Raw genomic sequence first — 16972 nt, 5'->3', positions numbered from 1 at the left:
ACACAGGGGTTGCATATACCCATACACCTAAATCTATCATCTCTTATTTTCTCGTTAAGAGGCGTAGCACCTAATTTTTTCTTAATCCTTTAATTATTAATTTTATATTTCCAGATTATTTACAACTGCATCCTTTGTATTTATTTTTTAGCACTCAACATTCTTCTCCATAAATAATAAACCATCTAATCATTGTTCTATATATATATTCTCTTAACGTATGTGGTATTTATAACATTACTCATGTATTATTAATAATGTAACACTGCGATTATCCAATTCCCTTGGGTTTTCAGGTTACCAATTGGTGTATAAAATCACCAATTACTAAAATTGTAAAGCTATAAAAGCCATTACCTAAATGGTTAATGAAATTATCATTATTGGAATATTAAAATAATATCCTATCATGTGCATCCAATAAACCTCTTTGGTCTAATGATTCCAAAGATGAGAATGAGAAGAATCAAATGCTGTGCTATATCCGACTAAGATTTGAAAAGGTAAAACATAAAAAAAACTATAAATTACTATAATCTAAATTATTTTACTAACTTTTAAGAGTGACTTGGTAAATTTAAATAAAAAATCAATAGGAGGGCAATTTAGTAACTTCATGCAAGCTGGCACAAATCCCCATTTAGTACACATCTAAGTTGGTACGATAACCCCATCATATTACCATAACCTTCACATGCCAACAAAACATTCCATACATAATGCCAAATATGTAATTAAGTTGGCGAAATTGGCTTATTACGCGTCCAAAATGCCCGTTTCTTTTAACTGACGGTCGACAACTGTAACCTATAATCGTTGGACGGACGTTACCGAGCCTCGAATAGGCTCGGATATCCGAACCTAAGACAACCACCACCGAGCCTATATAAAAAAACCGTACTATTGCTAGACAGGCTACAGACTCTACACCTAGGAAGCTCAACTGAAGAAACATCACTTTTCAAGTACTTTCAATCTGTTCATTTGTTGTTGTTGTATCTAATGTCGTGTTTACTGTAAATTTGTATCATAAATGTTCTTCTTTTTGTTGAAATTTTCAAGGGTTCATGCCACTTTCTCGTTATAAAAAGGTTTGTTCTTTTCATGGTACTAGTTGTTTTTTTGGGTCATTGTACACTATTTTTATTGGGAAAATTGATTTGGGTTTGTTCTTTGCGAGCTCCTTGTTTTTTTGGGTCAGCGTACAAATATTTTCTCGGAAAATTTGATTTCTTTTTCCTTTTTCATTAACCTATCTGTTCGAGCAGAGGAAAATAAGGTAAAACAGATTCCGAGTTTATCGGTTTTTTGTTGCTTTCTTATAATGTTTTCTGTTGTTCACATGCCCATGATAAATGGTTTTTTTTTTTTTCACTACACTTGTTTGGTTGCTGAGAAAACCAAGGAAAATAAGAGAGGGCAATTTTTTGTGTGTTTATTTTCTCTGTTGTGTTTTTCTTTTTCGAAAGTATAAAAAACCAAACCAGTTCATGCACTCTGTTTGGTTGGTGAGAAAGAGGAGGAAATGAAGGGAGAGCAAATGTTTGAGTTCTGTGCTTTTTTGTTGTTTATGTTTCCAACAAAATGAAAAACCTCGACTCAACAAAACAAAAGTCGTTCCATAAAGGTCATTTTGCATGGGATTTGTCGTTTTCCTTTCGTAATATTAAGATTCCCAAAATTTTCTTTTCTTTTCTCACCATTTCTCAGTAGCCGAACAGAACTTGTATAATGTGTGTAGAGTTTGCTTGCATTCCGATTCAGAGAATTTAATTGTATTTTACATGTTGACATTATGATGCTCGTGTAAGGATGTTAGTACTTATCCCAATTATGTAGGTTATGTCACATTCAAATAATTCAGATTACAACAATATCTATATTTCAAATTTTAACTTAAATGTTCAAAAGCATTGATTTTTAGTAGCTAATGGTTATTTATTTTGAATCAGGAGTTTATGTATACTTGAACAATGAGTGATCACTTGGTGTTGTGTGCGGACCGGCTCATAACGTCGGCGACCTTAGAATCAATGCGAAGGGCCGAGTCTGATAAGTTTGCAGGGCCTTTTGAGGAAGGCACTTCAACTCAAATTGGGCTGCGGTCCAATGTGGACACTAATGAATGGGGTGTGGATGAGTTTTCGTTTTCGGACAAAGAAGAGGCAGGTGAAAGAACGGAATGCCGGATTTGCCAGGAGGAGGACCTTGTCCGGAAAATGGAGGCGCCGTGTGCTTGTAGTGGCAGCTTGAAGGTATACACACAAACACATTGTTCTGTATTTAATTGTAATCCTTATTCAAATTCAAAGATGAGTGTTGATATATCCGAATTGTTAATAGATCCACGGAAATGATGAATTGATATCAATGACTAGTTAAACAATTCCACATAAGAAGACTATGCATCGGTTAGGAAGAGTAACATGGTCCATGTCGAGGGTAATGTGAGGAATAGGGGAAGAACAAAATTGCATTGTTAAAGTTAGTAAGGAAATATGTGATAATGTGTGGTTTGATTGAGGCTATGGCCTTAGAAAGAACGGAATGTAAAATAAGGATTGATGTAGTAATCACAAGTAGTTGAAAAGCTTTGTTGAGTTAATTTGTATTTGCGGAATCACTAGATATATTTTGTGGAGAAAGTGAAAAGATTGAATGTTAATCTGGTTTATGTTGTTGTTCAAAGTCGTATAGCTAGATAGCTAATTTTTAATGGAACCCTCTTCAATATTTTCTATACCTGAACTTATGAACAAATTGGTCTGTTATGTGACGAGACTTTCCGGTGGTCACTGTTTAATTTTTTAAAAACTAAGCTCTTTCATCAAGTTTTTGTCCAGTTCTGAGAAATTGATAAAGCAATTTTTGTTTGTTAAAATGATTAATCATCTAGCTTGACGACAATGCAATGACTGCACAAATGCATTCTGGTTTTCTTCTTTCCTTATGAAGTTGTTTGTTTTATGAGAGAACGTTGTTTTCTTTTTCTTTTCTTTTTTTCCTGTTATTTGTTGGTATTTGTTGCCAAATCTGCCCTTGTATCAATTGATTCTTGATATGATTAGTCTGGTTTGTCTTTACTCTTTAAGCTGGAGATGGATTAATTCCATCAATTTGTTTGCTGTGACGATGAATGCATATTACATTCATTCTCCTACTTATACCGAGACATACCAGTGTAGTCACTAAAAGACATTTCATGATAGAAAGCTGCCCGGTTCTTTAAATTTATAATTGTTGATTCATGACAATCATGTATTATCCAGTTCACACACAGGAAATGTGTTCAGCAATGGTGCAACGAGAAAAAAAATACCACTTGCGAAATCTGCAATCAGGTACACAACTGCTTCTCAAATAACCAGAGTACCTTCTGAAAAGAGAAATGCCTGCATTACTTTTTAAATCCTGTTACTTCTGGAAGAATGCATATTCGGGGAATGGGCTTTAAATATTTGTTATCGTCCACCTGATTCTAATATTGGTTTCACACACACATGCGCACACACTTCTTATTGACATTTTCCGGATTGAGGTAAAAAGAAGAAGTCATATTTCTGCTGGAACTATTTATCAATTGGCGTCGCCCTAGAGCTTGTGCCAGATTGAGGCTTATATAGAGTCACATTTATTGATAAATTTGAATGACATCACTTATCTTTGTTAAGTTTCTGATAGTAAAATTTCTTGTATCCCTCCTCTCTCTCTGATTCAAGTATTAAATGCTAAAAAGACAGTCTATATGTTTTAGAAGCTATTTGTTTAATATGTCATTTGAATTGTGACTTTTACCATAGTTTTTCATGATTTTCGTGTTACCTCGTTCAAAATCATGCTAGGTTTACGAACATTACTCTTCAATGACTGTTTACGCAATAGCTAAAAGTGATGAGCTGTATCACTTATTAGCCACAGACGTTGCGATTGTAGATGAAATCCCATGAAAAGGGTTTTATTGAAATTTTATTCTCCCTTCCAGCAAACTGTAATTACTTCTCACTCATTTAGCCACAAACTTCACATCTATTCACTGTTCTGCTTCTTGCATGCTATAACTGCAATCCATGGAAACAAATTCAATATTCAGAAAGAGGAGGAAAGAAATAACTTTTTTGTCAGTTTCTATTTTTGCCCAAATTCCATATGTGGAACTTGATCTTCCCATTTTTTGCCGTCGATTCAAACCTATTTGTTTGTATGAATTTATTTCTGTAACTTGGAAATTTAATTCTGTTCTTTCATTTTATGTCTCGTTATGCTTCTATACAGCCTTACCAAGCTGGTTATACTGCCCCATCTCCACTTCATATTCCTAGATCTGAAGATACAACAGTTGATATCAGGTTACTCCCTCTACTTGCATTGCTATCCTTGATATTATGCTTTTAAGCAATTGTCTAGATTTCCTACAGAAATTTAAATCGCATTTGCTATTATTTAACTGACGAGAGAGAGAGGGTTAGCTTTTGAATGAACAATTGAAGACTTGTTTTTGGTTCTATTCGGTGTTTACTAAAATGCAGCTGTGGTAATTGAAATAGTCTTCTTCTTCTATCTTTCTTGGTGTGCATTAGAAATATGTTTAATTGATTTGGCAGAAGGAGATTTATCTGCCTTTACTTTATCTCGTGATTCTTAAGCATTTCGAATTGTCTTGCAGTGAAAGCCTGACTTATACAGGTACTACTGAGGATGTGCATTCCCCTACGCTTGCGGCAGCAGCAGCAGAACTCCTCCTGGACGGGGAGTATGGTGAGTGTACCACTGCAACTAGCATGAGAACTGCAATTGTCCGATCTACAGTTCTAATAGTAAGGCCTTATATCCAAAATTCAAGCTAGTAATAAATATATGAACTTACACTTTTAGCTATTTGCTGCTTGCTACTATGTCCTTCCAAGTTTGAATGGTTGGGTTACTGTAGTGCATATTTATCTTCTCTGCAGATGACTGAAGAAGCCTGCTTTTTATAAATTCAAAATCCTATTCTAGGCAATTTATTAATGATTTATATCGGAAGTGCATAGTCTAGTAAATCTTTATTCCTCTTAAATCTTCGTATGATCAATAAGTCAGCTGTCAGCCACTCGCCAACAGAAGTCCCATCTTTAATTCTTGCAGTTAATGGCTATTACGCTTATGAAACATGCATTGTCCATTGTGGACGAGGAGGACGCCGACATTTACAACCTGCTATCGGTAAGTGGGACTGCAATCCATTTTTCAACACACAAGTTTATTTTTTCTTTTACTTTGTTAGTCAACACACGAACCTAATACCTTCCCGATTCCACCCACCCTTTCTTATTAACCAACCCAAGCTTTTCGTTGTTTCATGATTCAAATTTATATTTTTGTTATAAATTAGTTGAGTAATAACTATGGCAGGTTTTCTTACTCCGCACCTTGGCTTTCCTTATGCCGGTCTATCTCATGACATGGGTTGCTACCCTCTTACTTCGCCGACATCAGGGACATGTTAGTGATTCGTTTTGCATGGTTAACTCTTTTATGGTACCATAACATAAATTTTTGCAGTGGGCTTTAATAGCTGTTCGTATGGTTTTCGAATCAGGAAGCAGGTGGATTAGCAACGACTAGTTTTACTTTCAGGGCAACAGTTGAAACGAGCATCAGAGTCTGAGAACCTCCTCATGAGTTGCAGGTGACAATCTCGAGCTAAAGAGGAAAATACATGCACAAATGCAAAAGAATATCCAAATTAATCACTCTAGTCAGTAATAGACTAGCAATGATAGAAAATTAATGGCCATTTATACACATGTATGTTGGCATGTTCTTCCATGTGTTGTAACTTGTAGGTCTTATTTTACTTTTCCAAATCGTTTGGTAGAAGTTCAAGAATGTTTAAGCTTCTTACAGATGCCAAGTAGCTTTCATGTTCTTTCCCTTTACCCCCGTCATGTAATATATGTAATTTATAGGAAGCGCGTTTCGTTGGCTTCAACTTGCCTCCGGAAACCTCTGTGTTGCATGGAGAAATTGTGGGCTTGCTTGATTTTGTAACTATGGAGAAACTGGTATTTCTTCTGTCTATGCACAAGCCTTCTGCCTTCCATGAATGAGTTGAGTTGGGCCTTTGCGAGCAACTTCTAACTCATTTTTCTTCAATTCCAAGTGCCTAGTCGTTTGCTCTCAAACAATATCATAGCGGTATGAGTCTGTACAAGAAACTACTGTGTTTGGTCCTCCTAGGACAAGTGTGTAGATGCTTTGGAATGTTGGGCTCTAATGGCCATTTTGAAATGATTATTGTGCCATCAATTCTGATATTTGTTGAGCAACAGAGCCCAAATTTTATGCTTAATCAGCGAGGATAGTTTATGGGCTCTGTTTTTTCGTTTCAACTTTACATGGGTTTGGCCTAATATTGTGCTAAAAAATGGGAGGGTTGATTTCTAATTACCATTAAGGCCCTTTGTGATTTATATCATAATTTCACTTGGATCCCATTTGGAAGCATGAAATGAACACCTTGGAATTAGAGTAGCAAAAAAATTAATTTAAAATTGGACAATGCTTGCATACTCGTTGATGTGCCATTATATCATTGTGGAGAACGAGAACGAGGTTCGAACTCATTGTGACTCGTATTGCTCTTTAAAATTTGAACCTATACTTTTGTAATTTCAATTTCAAAACAGTAATTTTATGCTCCCAAACGTAACTTTATGTAAATCTCATTAATTACCATAATTATAAATAAAATACCAAAAGTATAGCAGAGACTTGATGCATGTAAGACATAAGATCCATAATAATATGACCAATTGATATTATATTAGGTAAATAAGACATTTAAAATATAAGATCAAGTAAATAATATGACCACCCTCATCAGGTAAAATCCAGTGGGGTGAGTTAAGTGATACATACAACTTGAACCATTTCAAATGATCAGATGATTCAGATTGAACAAAACAAACCCCCCAACAAAGAGAAACCACAAAGACAAAATAGACACACACACATATATATATATATATATAGTTAGTACTTAGCAGTAGTAGCAATAGTAATATGATGCTATATATATATATATGGGACTATAATAGTAGTCTTAGTAGGGTCTTCTTAAGGGCACTTGGGACCTCCCTCCTTGGTCTTCCAGTTGTTATAGCAAGGGCACACTGCCTTGTTTCCATAAAAGCCAGGGGGCACACAAAGGCACTTGCTACAGCACTTCTGACAGAAGAACATGCATGGCTTGTGGTACTGTGTCTTGCTACACCTCCTTGTGCATTGTGATGGGCACTCTGGTCATTTCACACCCAAACAAAAAACAAACATCATCATCAATTACCTTTTGACACTTTTGACCATTTGTCAACATATGTGCAGAGAAGTGCTCTTTTTCAGTTACACTTTTGACTACAGTCCAAATCTCTTTGACTAGCTAAAGGTAGTAATAGTAATTAATTATCTTCACCAGGGTAAAAAGGGCATTAGAAAACCAGACCCGTATCCTGCGCACCAGGGCACATTCTATGATAGTAAACGTGGTATGCATACTAAAATAAGCAGTTAGTTGAGTATGGTACCAAAGTAAAAATAGTAGTAAAACCCAAGAAATGGAATTTTTTATCATTATATATATATTTTATATTTTATATAATATCAGTAATTTTGGGTAGAAAAATGTTAAATGGTAGTAAAAATTAAGCATATACTATTTATTAAAAAATGGGATGCAAAATGAAGGGAAAGAAAAAAAAATTAAAACCCAAGAAATGGAATTTTTTATTATTATATATATTTTATATAATATTAAATATCAGTAATTTTGGGCAGACAAATGTTAAATGGTAGTAAAAATTAAGCATACACTATTTATTAAAAATGGGATGCAAAATGAAGGGGAAGAAATAAAAATGAGAGTAGGATTTGAGTACTCACGGTAGCTCTTGAGACTTCCAGGACCATAACCTTTCTGTAATATTCATAACAACAAAAACAAAACGACACAAAAATGTAAGCATTTTGTTCAAAAAATCAAATCCTACACATTAATTTCCATTTAAAAAAAGAAGGGGAAATGGAATAAAACATACATTGTTGTGATGCCCTGATGCCAAAACCTGCAAGACGAGATCAAGAAAATGTGTGTCATTACATGGTGGTACATCATATATGCATGTGTGTGTGTGTGTGTGTGTGTGTGTGTGTAAGTGTATGCATTTTCTTATATTTGATTGAGAGGTGTTACCATGGTTTGAAGCATGGAAATGGCAAGGAGTGCCAAGAGCATGAAAGCAGCAAACTTAGGCATGGCCATTGCTATGAGCAAACCCCCAAACCCCACAAAGAGATGAGGAAAGGCAGTGCACAAAAGATGGAGAGTTGAGAGGGGGGTTTGGTACAAAGTTTGCTGTGGTGGTGTGGGGCTATAAATAGACAGATCTCCCAATGTGAATGGGGTTGGGGGTATGAAGGGTGCTAATCTAATGTATAGTTATTGATGTAGACCCTATGGTCTTTAATTGACAAAGTTCTTCACAGGCAGGGGCATTTATGTCCTTCAACTAACTTCTGAGGTATATTAATTAGAGTGCATAGATATCCCAAGTCCGCATAAACCATAAAGAATGAAGTGTTCACAGATCTGGTTGATCCACATTCCCAGTTTCCCACATGGTCTGTCTTTTTTTAGAATTTCCTTTTCATAATTTGTTCAAACAATTGAAAACCTACCTATCTATGTTTGGTAATTAATCACTAATTGATTGTTCCTAATCATATTTTGGAGAAAAAATTTCTTGCCCATTAATACATATACGTCCGAACATGGATATTATACGGATGGTTCGGATGCGGCCGTTACACAATGCAACGGGTGTAAAAAAGTTTTTCTCTGAGTATTTTTTTTATTTTGCAAATTTATATATATTTTTTCCTTTTTATTTTTACGAAAAGAGCAAATATTCATTAATTTGAGCATGTGGCACAGTCATAATGAACCTCTACACTTATATTTGAGAGAAGAATAATCAAATTCTCGTTAGCAAGATTATGAGAGACAAGATATCTAGTTAACACATGACTAATATGGTATTGTTTAGTGGCATAATTGGTAGAACACCCAATTCCCGAATTCTTTAAAAAAAAAAGAGAGTAGCGAGAATGATAGTGAACTCAACCTATGTCATGCCTCGTCTCAACTTGTATAGATATTATTTTGTCTGCACTCTCTTTTCTCGATGGTCACTATTTGTTCAAAATGTGTTTATATGATTAAGGAGTGTTCACACGTATAAATGTCATGAATTTTTTCACCGGATAATGTGGAATGTCACAATCATCTCCTCCTGAGACTTAGCCTCCTTATTGGCAGACTTGCATTGCCTTAAGCACACCCCCCATTTTCAGCTAGGCTCTGATATTATTTATTGTGAACCCATCCTGACTCGTGTAGATAGTGTTCGTTTTGTACACTCTCCATACTCACGAATTTAAAACGCACATGGAGATAGAAGTTTCCGACAATTATATGCAGACACCTCTTTTGAACAAAATCGCAAGCAACTAGGGAAGAAAAAAAAAAAAAAAAAATAGCCTCCTTATTGGCGGACTTGCATTGCCTTAAGCACGCCCCCCATTTTCAATTAGGCTCTGATATCATTTATTGTGAACCCGTTCTGACCGTGTAAATAGTGTTTGTTTTGTACACTCCCCACACTCACGAATTTAAAACGCACATGGAGATAGAAGTTTCAGACAATTATATGCGGACAACTCTTTTGAACAAAATCGCAAGCAATTAGGAAAAAAAAAATACTAATAAATAAATGGCAAGTCATTTCATTAATGTTTATAGTGAACATAATGTGTGAAGTGAACACTATTTTTTAACGGGAATTAATGTCATTTCATTAATGTTTCCCTTCACAATTTGAACTTCTGTAGTATTTAATTGTATTTAACACATTAATAAGAAATCCAGAAGTAAATAACTTTGTAACGAGAGGCATTTAAAAGGGTTTTTTTTTTTTTTCCCTGACATTTAAAATGGTTGGTTAAGTAGATCGTACAGTGAGGGCCCATTTGAAGATAAAAAGTCAGGAAAAAAAGCAAGTGAGAATTATTCTAATATGGAAAAGAAAAATTAAATTAATCAAAAAAAGGAAAGCTTTGCCTTCAGAAAAGAAAGCAGTCGTAGCCAGATCTAATCAATGCCATGTGCTATGCCTTTCGCCTCTGAGCGAAATCACATGTCCCAAAAGTGCGCCCCTTTGACAAAAGTGCGCCCCGTGCGCTGTAGCCCATCCTCCTCTCTCTCTCTCACACACACACACACTCACTCGTGCTACCCCAACACTCCCTTGCCTCATTGTGAGTTCTACTTCCACCGACAGGTGTGGGAATGTTTAACTAGTCCGGATCCTCGGCCACAAATGTTGTAGTGAATCGAACGGTTCACGGACATCATCATCATCATCATATATATATATATTGCACCGGATACCAATTTTATATGATCTTTGTGTCACTTTGGTACCGTATATCACTCTAGGAGTCATAAGACTTTACACGAGAGTGAATTTTAGTCCTTGTAGGACTGTTCTCATCTCTCCCAATGCATTCGAACAATCCACACCATTGGAGATAATCGGAATTTATAAATTTACACACTAGTTTGTGGAAACTTAAACTCTCACTTTTTATTTTAAAAGACATGAGAAGTAACCATTATGTCACAAACCTTTGGTTAACTTCGTATGGTTTACAAATTATAAATATATATATATATATATACATATATATATATATATATTCATATGTACATGTTGTCTAGTATAGTTATAATTCAAACATTTCAAGGTACTAATGATGTTAATATGTATGAGGCAGTACAAAAAAGAATCATACTTCTTGTCATATTATAGTAAGGAATTTACATAATTGTGTTTGAACATGTCACATGTGCAAGGCCATTGACCACATTGCATGCAATATGCCAAAATCACTTATTGAGGTGGGTTATTTAATAAGATCGGTTGAGCCAACCAATTGCATTCTTTAAAAAGGCCATGTCTATATAGACCAATCCATATATAGTGATCAATTTCATATTTCAAGTGGTCACAGAACTATATGCATAGATGAAGAAGATCAATGTGCTTATACGAATATATAAAAAAGAGTTGATGATCATTATGTCATCCTCGCCCACAAATGTTGTTGTGCATTCAACGGTTCACGAACATCATTGTGTATGTATATATATAATTATGTATATGTGCGATGCGGTACAATACCTACATTGTCATGCACCGGATTCCACTTCTACATGTGAATTTGGTACCGTATATCACTCTAAAGAGTCGTAGACTTTACACATAGAGTGAATTTTAGTCCTAGTAGGATGATCCTCATCTCTCCCAATGCACTTGAACAATTTACAACATTAGAGATAAATCGAATTCATAAACTTACACACTAACTTGTGGAAACTTGAACTCTCACTTTTTATTTTAGGAGACATGAGAGATAACCATCATATCACAAACTTTTGGTTATCATAGTATTACAAATTATAAAAATTTATATATATATATATATATATATATGTACATGTTGTCTAGTATAGTTATAATTCAAACATTTCAAGGTACTATTGATGTTAATATGTATGAGGAAGTACAAAAAAGAATCATGTTTGTTGTCACATTATGGTAAGGAATTTACAGAATTGTGAGTGAACATGTCACATGTGCAAGGCCATTGACCCCAATTGCATTCTTCAAAAAGGCCATGTCCATATAGACCAATCCACACACACACACACACACACACACATATATAAAACTTATATGCATACATGAAGGAGATCAATGTGGTTATACAAATACATAAAAATGAGTTGATGATCATGTTCATGGGTGGTCCACATCCATGAAGGGTTCGTGCATTGCACGTATAATCACGGAAAAAAGGATGATTGGTATGTACTTCTTACTTGAATCATGTTCTGCATGTGGATATGTTTCAATCCTCACATGTCGCCATATTATTTTACCAACATATTTCATGTCTTCTTCATTGCATTATTTGCGCCCGCGCGCACACACATATATGTAGATTCATAATAACAATTTGTTTAAGTTTATAGTGGATTTTGGCTCAATAATAAGATTGCTTCATTGTGATTTAGATGTCATAATTTTTGTGTAAACAGAAATAAGGTATATCCACAATGGTAAGAGTATCGTGCACTATTCAAATGTATTTTAAAATTTTGTAGGGGCAAATTATATGGGTATATAAAATCTGATTAGGATTTAAGCACATGAGTCAATCCTGTTGAATTTAATAAAAATAATAGTTAAACAATTCATTGATAAATTCATTGATGTTGCAACTTTTATTCATTAAACAATGATCGCGTAAAATTTATCTTTGACCACTACTATTTTGTAATTGAAGATTATCTTAAATTATTACAGGGTTAGACTGTATTAGCTCTTAAGCAAGCGATCTAATCCTCAATTGTAACATTTCTTGTTTGTAATGGTACTGTAATTTGTCAACACGTTTAATTCTATTTTCAACACATTTACTTTTGCCTTTTAACACATGTACTTTGTTTTTCAACGCATTAAATTAAATGGATGAAATATGCTACACAAGATGCGGGCTCGGGCTCGGGCTCAGCCTCATTTGTGGTACTATATTTGTACGGGGCCAAGTTAGTTATTGGGCTCACGCTCTTCCTCACAGACCTCACCATACCCAAGATGAGTCTTTCTCTCTCAAAGAATATTTGATTTAGGAACTTAGACTCGTTTGTTTCGACGTAAAATATTATTTTTAAAAAATATTTTTCTTTTTCAGGTAAAATATATTTTTTATTTTTACTTTGTTGATATTTGGCAAATGTTTACGTCGAGGTTTAGGTCGAGTCCATCAGACGGGATATATAAAATAACTTGTCGAAAATTTATGGATAAATTATTTTTGTTAAATTTTAATATATTTTTTTTTCATAAATATTTTATGACAATCAAACACCAAAAAAAAAAAAAAATTTTTTTGAAAAATATTTTACGTTCAAACAAACAGAGCCTTAAGGAAGAAAATAGAGAACGGGTGAGGGCCTCTAAACTTGATGAGATACAGTAGTTTATTTAATAAGAAAAACAAAATAATTAAGGCGATCTAGGCCCTTGATGTAACAAGTCTAAAAACTACCCACATAAGTTGGTTTAATTTATAGAAATTTATGTACAAATGCAAAAATGACCATGACATTGATTTAACCATTCTATTTATTTTAAGCTACAATGTAAACTATCACGATATGATCCAAGAGAGACCCTTTCATGACCACCCAAGTTTGGCTTAATGGTATGTCATTTATCTCTTGAGAGTGGAGGTCAAGGGTTCAATCCCAGATTCTATGTAGTACAACAGCCAATGATGTTGTTATAACATTGGATTAGGGGTGGCAAATGGATGGGTTGAGCCGGGTTTGAGCTGGGTTGAAAATGGGTGGGTAAAATGTATAGGGCCAATCCGCTATGACCCGTGGGCCCATTAATTATTATTTATTTATTTATTATTTTTTTTTCGAAAAGTTTTAAAATTTTATTTAATAACAAATAAAAAAACACAATCTCAAACTCAGTAATATTTATCGACTCGTTTTAGAGGGAGAGAAGTGAAGGAAAGAGAAGAAATTTCTCGAGAGAGAAACTCAGAGAGAGGGAATTGATGAGAAATAAATTTAGAGAGAGGATAGTGAATGAGAGAATTTTAGAGAGAAAGAAATGAGTTGAGTGCAATATAGAATAGATGTGTGTTGTGTGCTTATTATGTGATGGGTTGAATATGTATTCAACCCATCTTGACCATCAAATTAAGTGATTAAAAATTACTCAATTCATTTTTGAGCCATTTTAAATATGGTTCACTCAATACTATTAAAAAGCGTGCAGATATAGAAGGATTGCTGTGTTGTGACTCATTTTACCACCCCTAGTCCGACTTCTTCAATTCCTACGAAGACACCAAAAAAAAAAAAAATTGGTTTTATCACCATGGGTCTTCTAAACTTTCTAAAAAAAAAGAAGTCCAATAGAAAATGCCATTTGATCTTTGGGCTTTTTAGTCAGACAAGTTGTTGTGTAGGACAAGTAAAAATTTAGGCTCAAGTAAATCTCCTCTAGACATATGTACCACCAGAATGTGGGCCAAATTTGCACTATGCGGATCGAGTCAACCCACCAGACTTTTGGGCCAAATTTGCTCTATGCGGACAGTAGAATTTGGAACGAGTCAAATCTCGCAATTGTTACTTGATTACCCGCAGCTGTTCTGTCACAAAATACTCACTATGGATGGTGCTCATGCAGAATTTTAACTAGGTTGAGTTGATTGTGTAGAATTGACAATGAATTGGAATTTCAGTTTTTGCTGTTTGCTTCAGATTTAGATTTTTTTTGAAATTTATTTAGAATTTTGTACCTGTTTATTATAAATTTTTTTTCTTCATACCATTAGGATAACAGAAACAAAAAAGATTAAAAAAAAAAAAAAAAAAAACCAAACCGATTCTGAAGCTAAAACAGATGACCATATTATAACATGTTTATTATAACATGAGGACAATTCAGATTTTCATGAGGACAATTTTTTATTTTATTTTATTATATTTTTTCAATTTTCCATTTTTCTGATTCCCTTTTTCCTTTCTAAAAGTGGGGATATCATGGGTTAATAGACCTCTTGTCCACTCCTTTATGTAGTCTTAATATGTAAAGATTTATTCTCCTGTCCACTCCTTAAGATGCACCGGTGAGAATAATAAGATTAGTTGACTAGAATGTAAGATACAAATAAATCAATCAAAATTAATATATAATAAAATAATAAAAAAATTAGGATAAATATATTCACGAGATTTGAACAAATTACAATTAGATTGTTTAAGAGATTTCACGTGTATGTTCAACATCTCTAATTTTTTTCTTTCCAGTAGATCTGTTTGACCAAATTTTATAAAATATCAAATTTATTGATTTTTTATACTCAAAATAACTTTTTAACCTTCATTAAACGAGTTTAGAATTTGTGTGTAATTTATCAAAATCTCATAAGAGTTAAAATGATTTACACAAAAAATTTTGAAAAATTGAAGAAAAATATGCTCTTCCATCTTATCAAATCTTATAGTTTTGAAGAAATGAATATAATTTTAAAATATTGAACAAAATTTATGTGGCTAAGTTTAGGATAAATGTTAAAATGATAAAATATTCTGTTAACCTTATCCTATTTTTATTGCCGAAAGACAAATTAAAAAAGATGAGGCCACAGTATGCTCTTCCCATTCGATCAAATCTTATTGAGAATTAAATTGGGTGCTTTATGAGCCCCTCATAAAATTGGGTGGGGGTCCATGGAATCTCTCTCTCTGATGTTGCAGAAGATTAAAGCACATCTCCCCCACTAATATGACCTTCATGACCCTGCGCTTTTCCTCCATATAGAATAAGAAAAATCCCAAATCAAGCCCTTACTTGTAATCTTGTGTTAATTATTTTAAAATATTGCTAAAAATTCACATTACATGTCTCTATTGTCAAAGCAAATGTGGTTCTTGTTAGAGTAATGCACAACTGCAAAACTGTTTAGTACAACTGTTCACAGCCAATACTTATCTTCACAACAATTATTGCACTTGGACATTAGCTAGCAACAGCTTTCCAACTTTGGCTCATTCCTTTTCCTTATACACCATACGCATATACATATACATATACTTATACATATACATATACTTATTTGTTGGGATTTTGTTTTGTTTATCATTTGACTAATAAGTGAGTGATGAATATCTGAACACACAAATAATTCGAATCTGTTTGTTTTATAATTATAAAAATATTTTTTTATTCTCAAACAGAAAATAAAAAATAGTACAAAAATCTCTGTTTGGTTCAGTTTTCAAAAAACTGTTTTATGAAAACACAGTTATAAAATTTTTTGTTTTTAAATAATTTTAAAAGATTGTTCGCTGAGAATAATTTTCTGTTATTTAAGTTCTTAAAAACTGTTTTTAGAGTTACAAACTAAGAAAGTCCTTCATTTTCGAAAATATTTAGTATGTATTCAATTCAGAACGAGTCTTTCTTATTAATACCGTTCAAATGGCCAAAAAGAAAGAGAGAGGAAAAGAAGAGAAGATGGAATCAAATGGACTCAACTAATTTGAACTTTGTCATTGTCATAACGTTTTTCCCCCAAGGGAAAACCCACAAAAAATTGAGGTCTCCATTACTAGTCAGAAGACATTTCACTTCAAAGGAAAAAAATGTAACTTTCATTTCACATCAATATGATAATCTCTTGCAATTTTAGAATTTCAATAAAGGTGTTAGGTGTATTTAATTGCTTATAACAAAAAACACCCCAAAACTGTGTGTGTGTGTGTGTGTGACATAGTCTTGTTATCTCTCTTTGAAGTCCCCTTTATATCTTTTCACTTAATTTAATTCTTCTTTGTTCTTAATGATAAGAGCCGTTAGTTCCCTTACTTAGATTGCATCACCTTGATCATTTCCTAATCTTACTACAATGTCCTCTATATATATATACATATTTATTTATTTATTATTATTTTTTTAAAGCTCTTGCACACTAGTTTCTCGATCAAAATTTCCTACTATCACATTTTTTCTTCTTTACTTTCATTCTATAGTTGAAATTCATGACTATTAATAATGAATTTTATTACCATAATGGTTTGAAATTCACTTGTAAGCAACTAGTAATGAAACTCACCATTGATAATGATGAGCTTCAAAATCCTCTACAATCACATTTTATTTTTATTGTTTCATTAAATTTATCACTATTAATGATGAATTTTATTACTATAATAGTATAAAATTCACCTGTAAGCAACTAGTAACGAAACTCACTATTGATAGTGCTGAACTTCAAAATC

The 16972-nt window shown here is 33.5% G+C and overlaps 2 protein-coding genes across 6 annotated transcripts; one reads left to right on the top strand and one right to left on the bottom strand.

Annotated features, from left to right (window-relative positions):
• Nucleotides 1-902: 902 nt before the first annotated feature.
• On the top strand, nt 903-6270 carry LOC132315909 (uncharacterized). 5 transcript variants are annotated; one of them, XM_059814351.1, is made up of 8 exons: nt 903-965; nt 1953-2255; nt 3270-3341; nt 4273-4346; nt 4664-4814; nt 5125-5202; nt 5392-5481; nt 5579-6270. In XM_059814351.1, exons 2-8 carry the CDS (start codon nt 1974-1976, stop codon nt 5645-5647), a joined length of 816 nt encoding a protein of 271 aa, XP_059670334.1. In that variant the 5' UTR covers nt 903-965; nt 1953-1973; the 3' UTR covers nt 5648-6270. The 5 variants fall into 5 exon arrangements, with proteins under 5 accessions (XP_059670334.1, XP_059670335.1, XP_059670333.1 ...); XM_059814352.1 differs by having other exon boundaries at nt 909-1279; nt 5583-6270; XM_059814350.1 differs by having other exon boundaries at nt 910-1091.
• A 551-nt stretch (nt 6271-6821) lies between these two features.
• LOC132315908 (gibberellin-regulated protein 6-like) lies at nt 6822-8393 on the bottom strand. Its single transcript, XM_059814348.1, has 4 exons — nt 8231-8393; nt 8076-8102; nt 7921-7954; nt 6822-7280 (listed from the first exon to the last, which is right to left on the bottom strand). The coding sequence occupies exons 1-4, from the start codon at nt 8297-8299 to the stop codon at nt 7099-7101; spliced, it is 312 nt and encodes a 103-aa protein (XP_059670331.1). The 5' UTR covers nt 8300-8393; the 3' UTR covers nt 6822-7098.
• Between the last annotated feature and the right edge of the window lie 8579 nt (nt 8394-16972).

The sequence above is a fragment of the Cornus florida genome, unplaced genomic scaffold, assembly GCF_030987335.1.
Source record: "Cornus florida cultivar Cherokee Brave unplaced genomic scaffold, ASM3098733v1 CherokeeBrave_3.0.0_Hap2_Chr07, whole genome shotgun sequence".
Classification (NCBI taxonomy): Eukaryota; Viridiplantae; Streptophyta; class Magnoliopsida; order Cornales; family Cornaceae; genus Cornus; species Cornus florida.
This window is presented reverse-complemented; position numbering and strand designations above follow the sequence as displayed.

Bases quoted from the DNA above. Each gene is read 5' to 3' on its own strand.
- LOC132315909 (XM_059814351.1), top strand. From the start codon at position 1,974: ATGAGTGATCACTTGGTGTTGTGTGCGGACCGGCTCATAACGTCGGCG. The intron at 4,815-5,124 runs GTAAGGCCTTAT...TAATTCTTGCAG, and splicing joins TCCGATCTACAGTTCTAATA to TTAATGGCTATTACGCTTAT. The intron at 5,203-5,391 runs GTAAGTGGGACT...TAACTATGGCAG, and splicing joins ACATTTACAACCTGCTATCG to GTTTTCTTACTCCGCACCTT.
- LOC132315908 (XM_059814348.1), bottom strand. From the start codon at position 8,299: ATGGCCATGCCTAAGTTTGCTGCTTTCATGCTCTTGGCACTCCTTGCC. The intron at 8,103-8,230 runs GTAACACCTCTC...CTCGTCTTGCAG, and splicing joins TTTCCATGCTTCAAACCATG to GTTTTGGCATCAGGGCATCA. The intron at 7,281-7,920 runs GTGAGTACTCAA...TGAAATGACCAG, and splicing joins TGGAAGTCTCAAGAGCTACC to AGTGCCCATCACAATGCACA.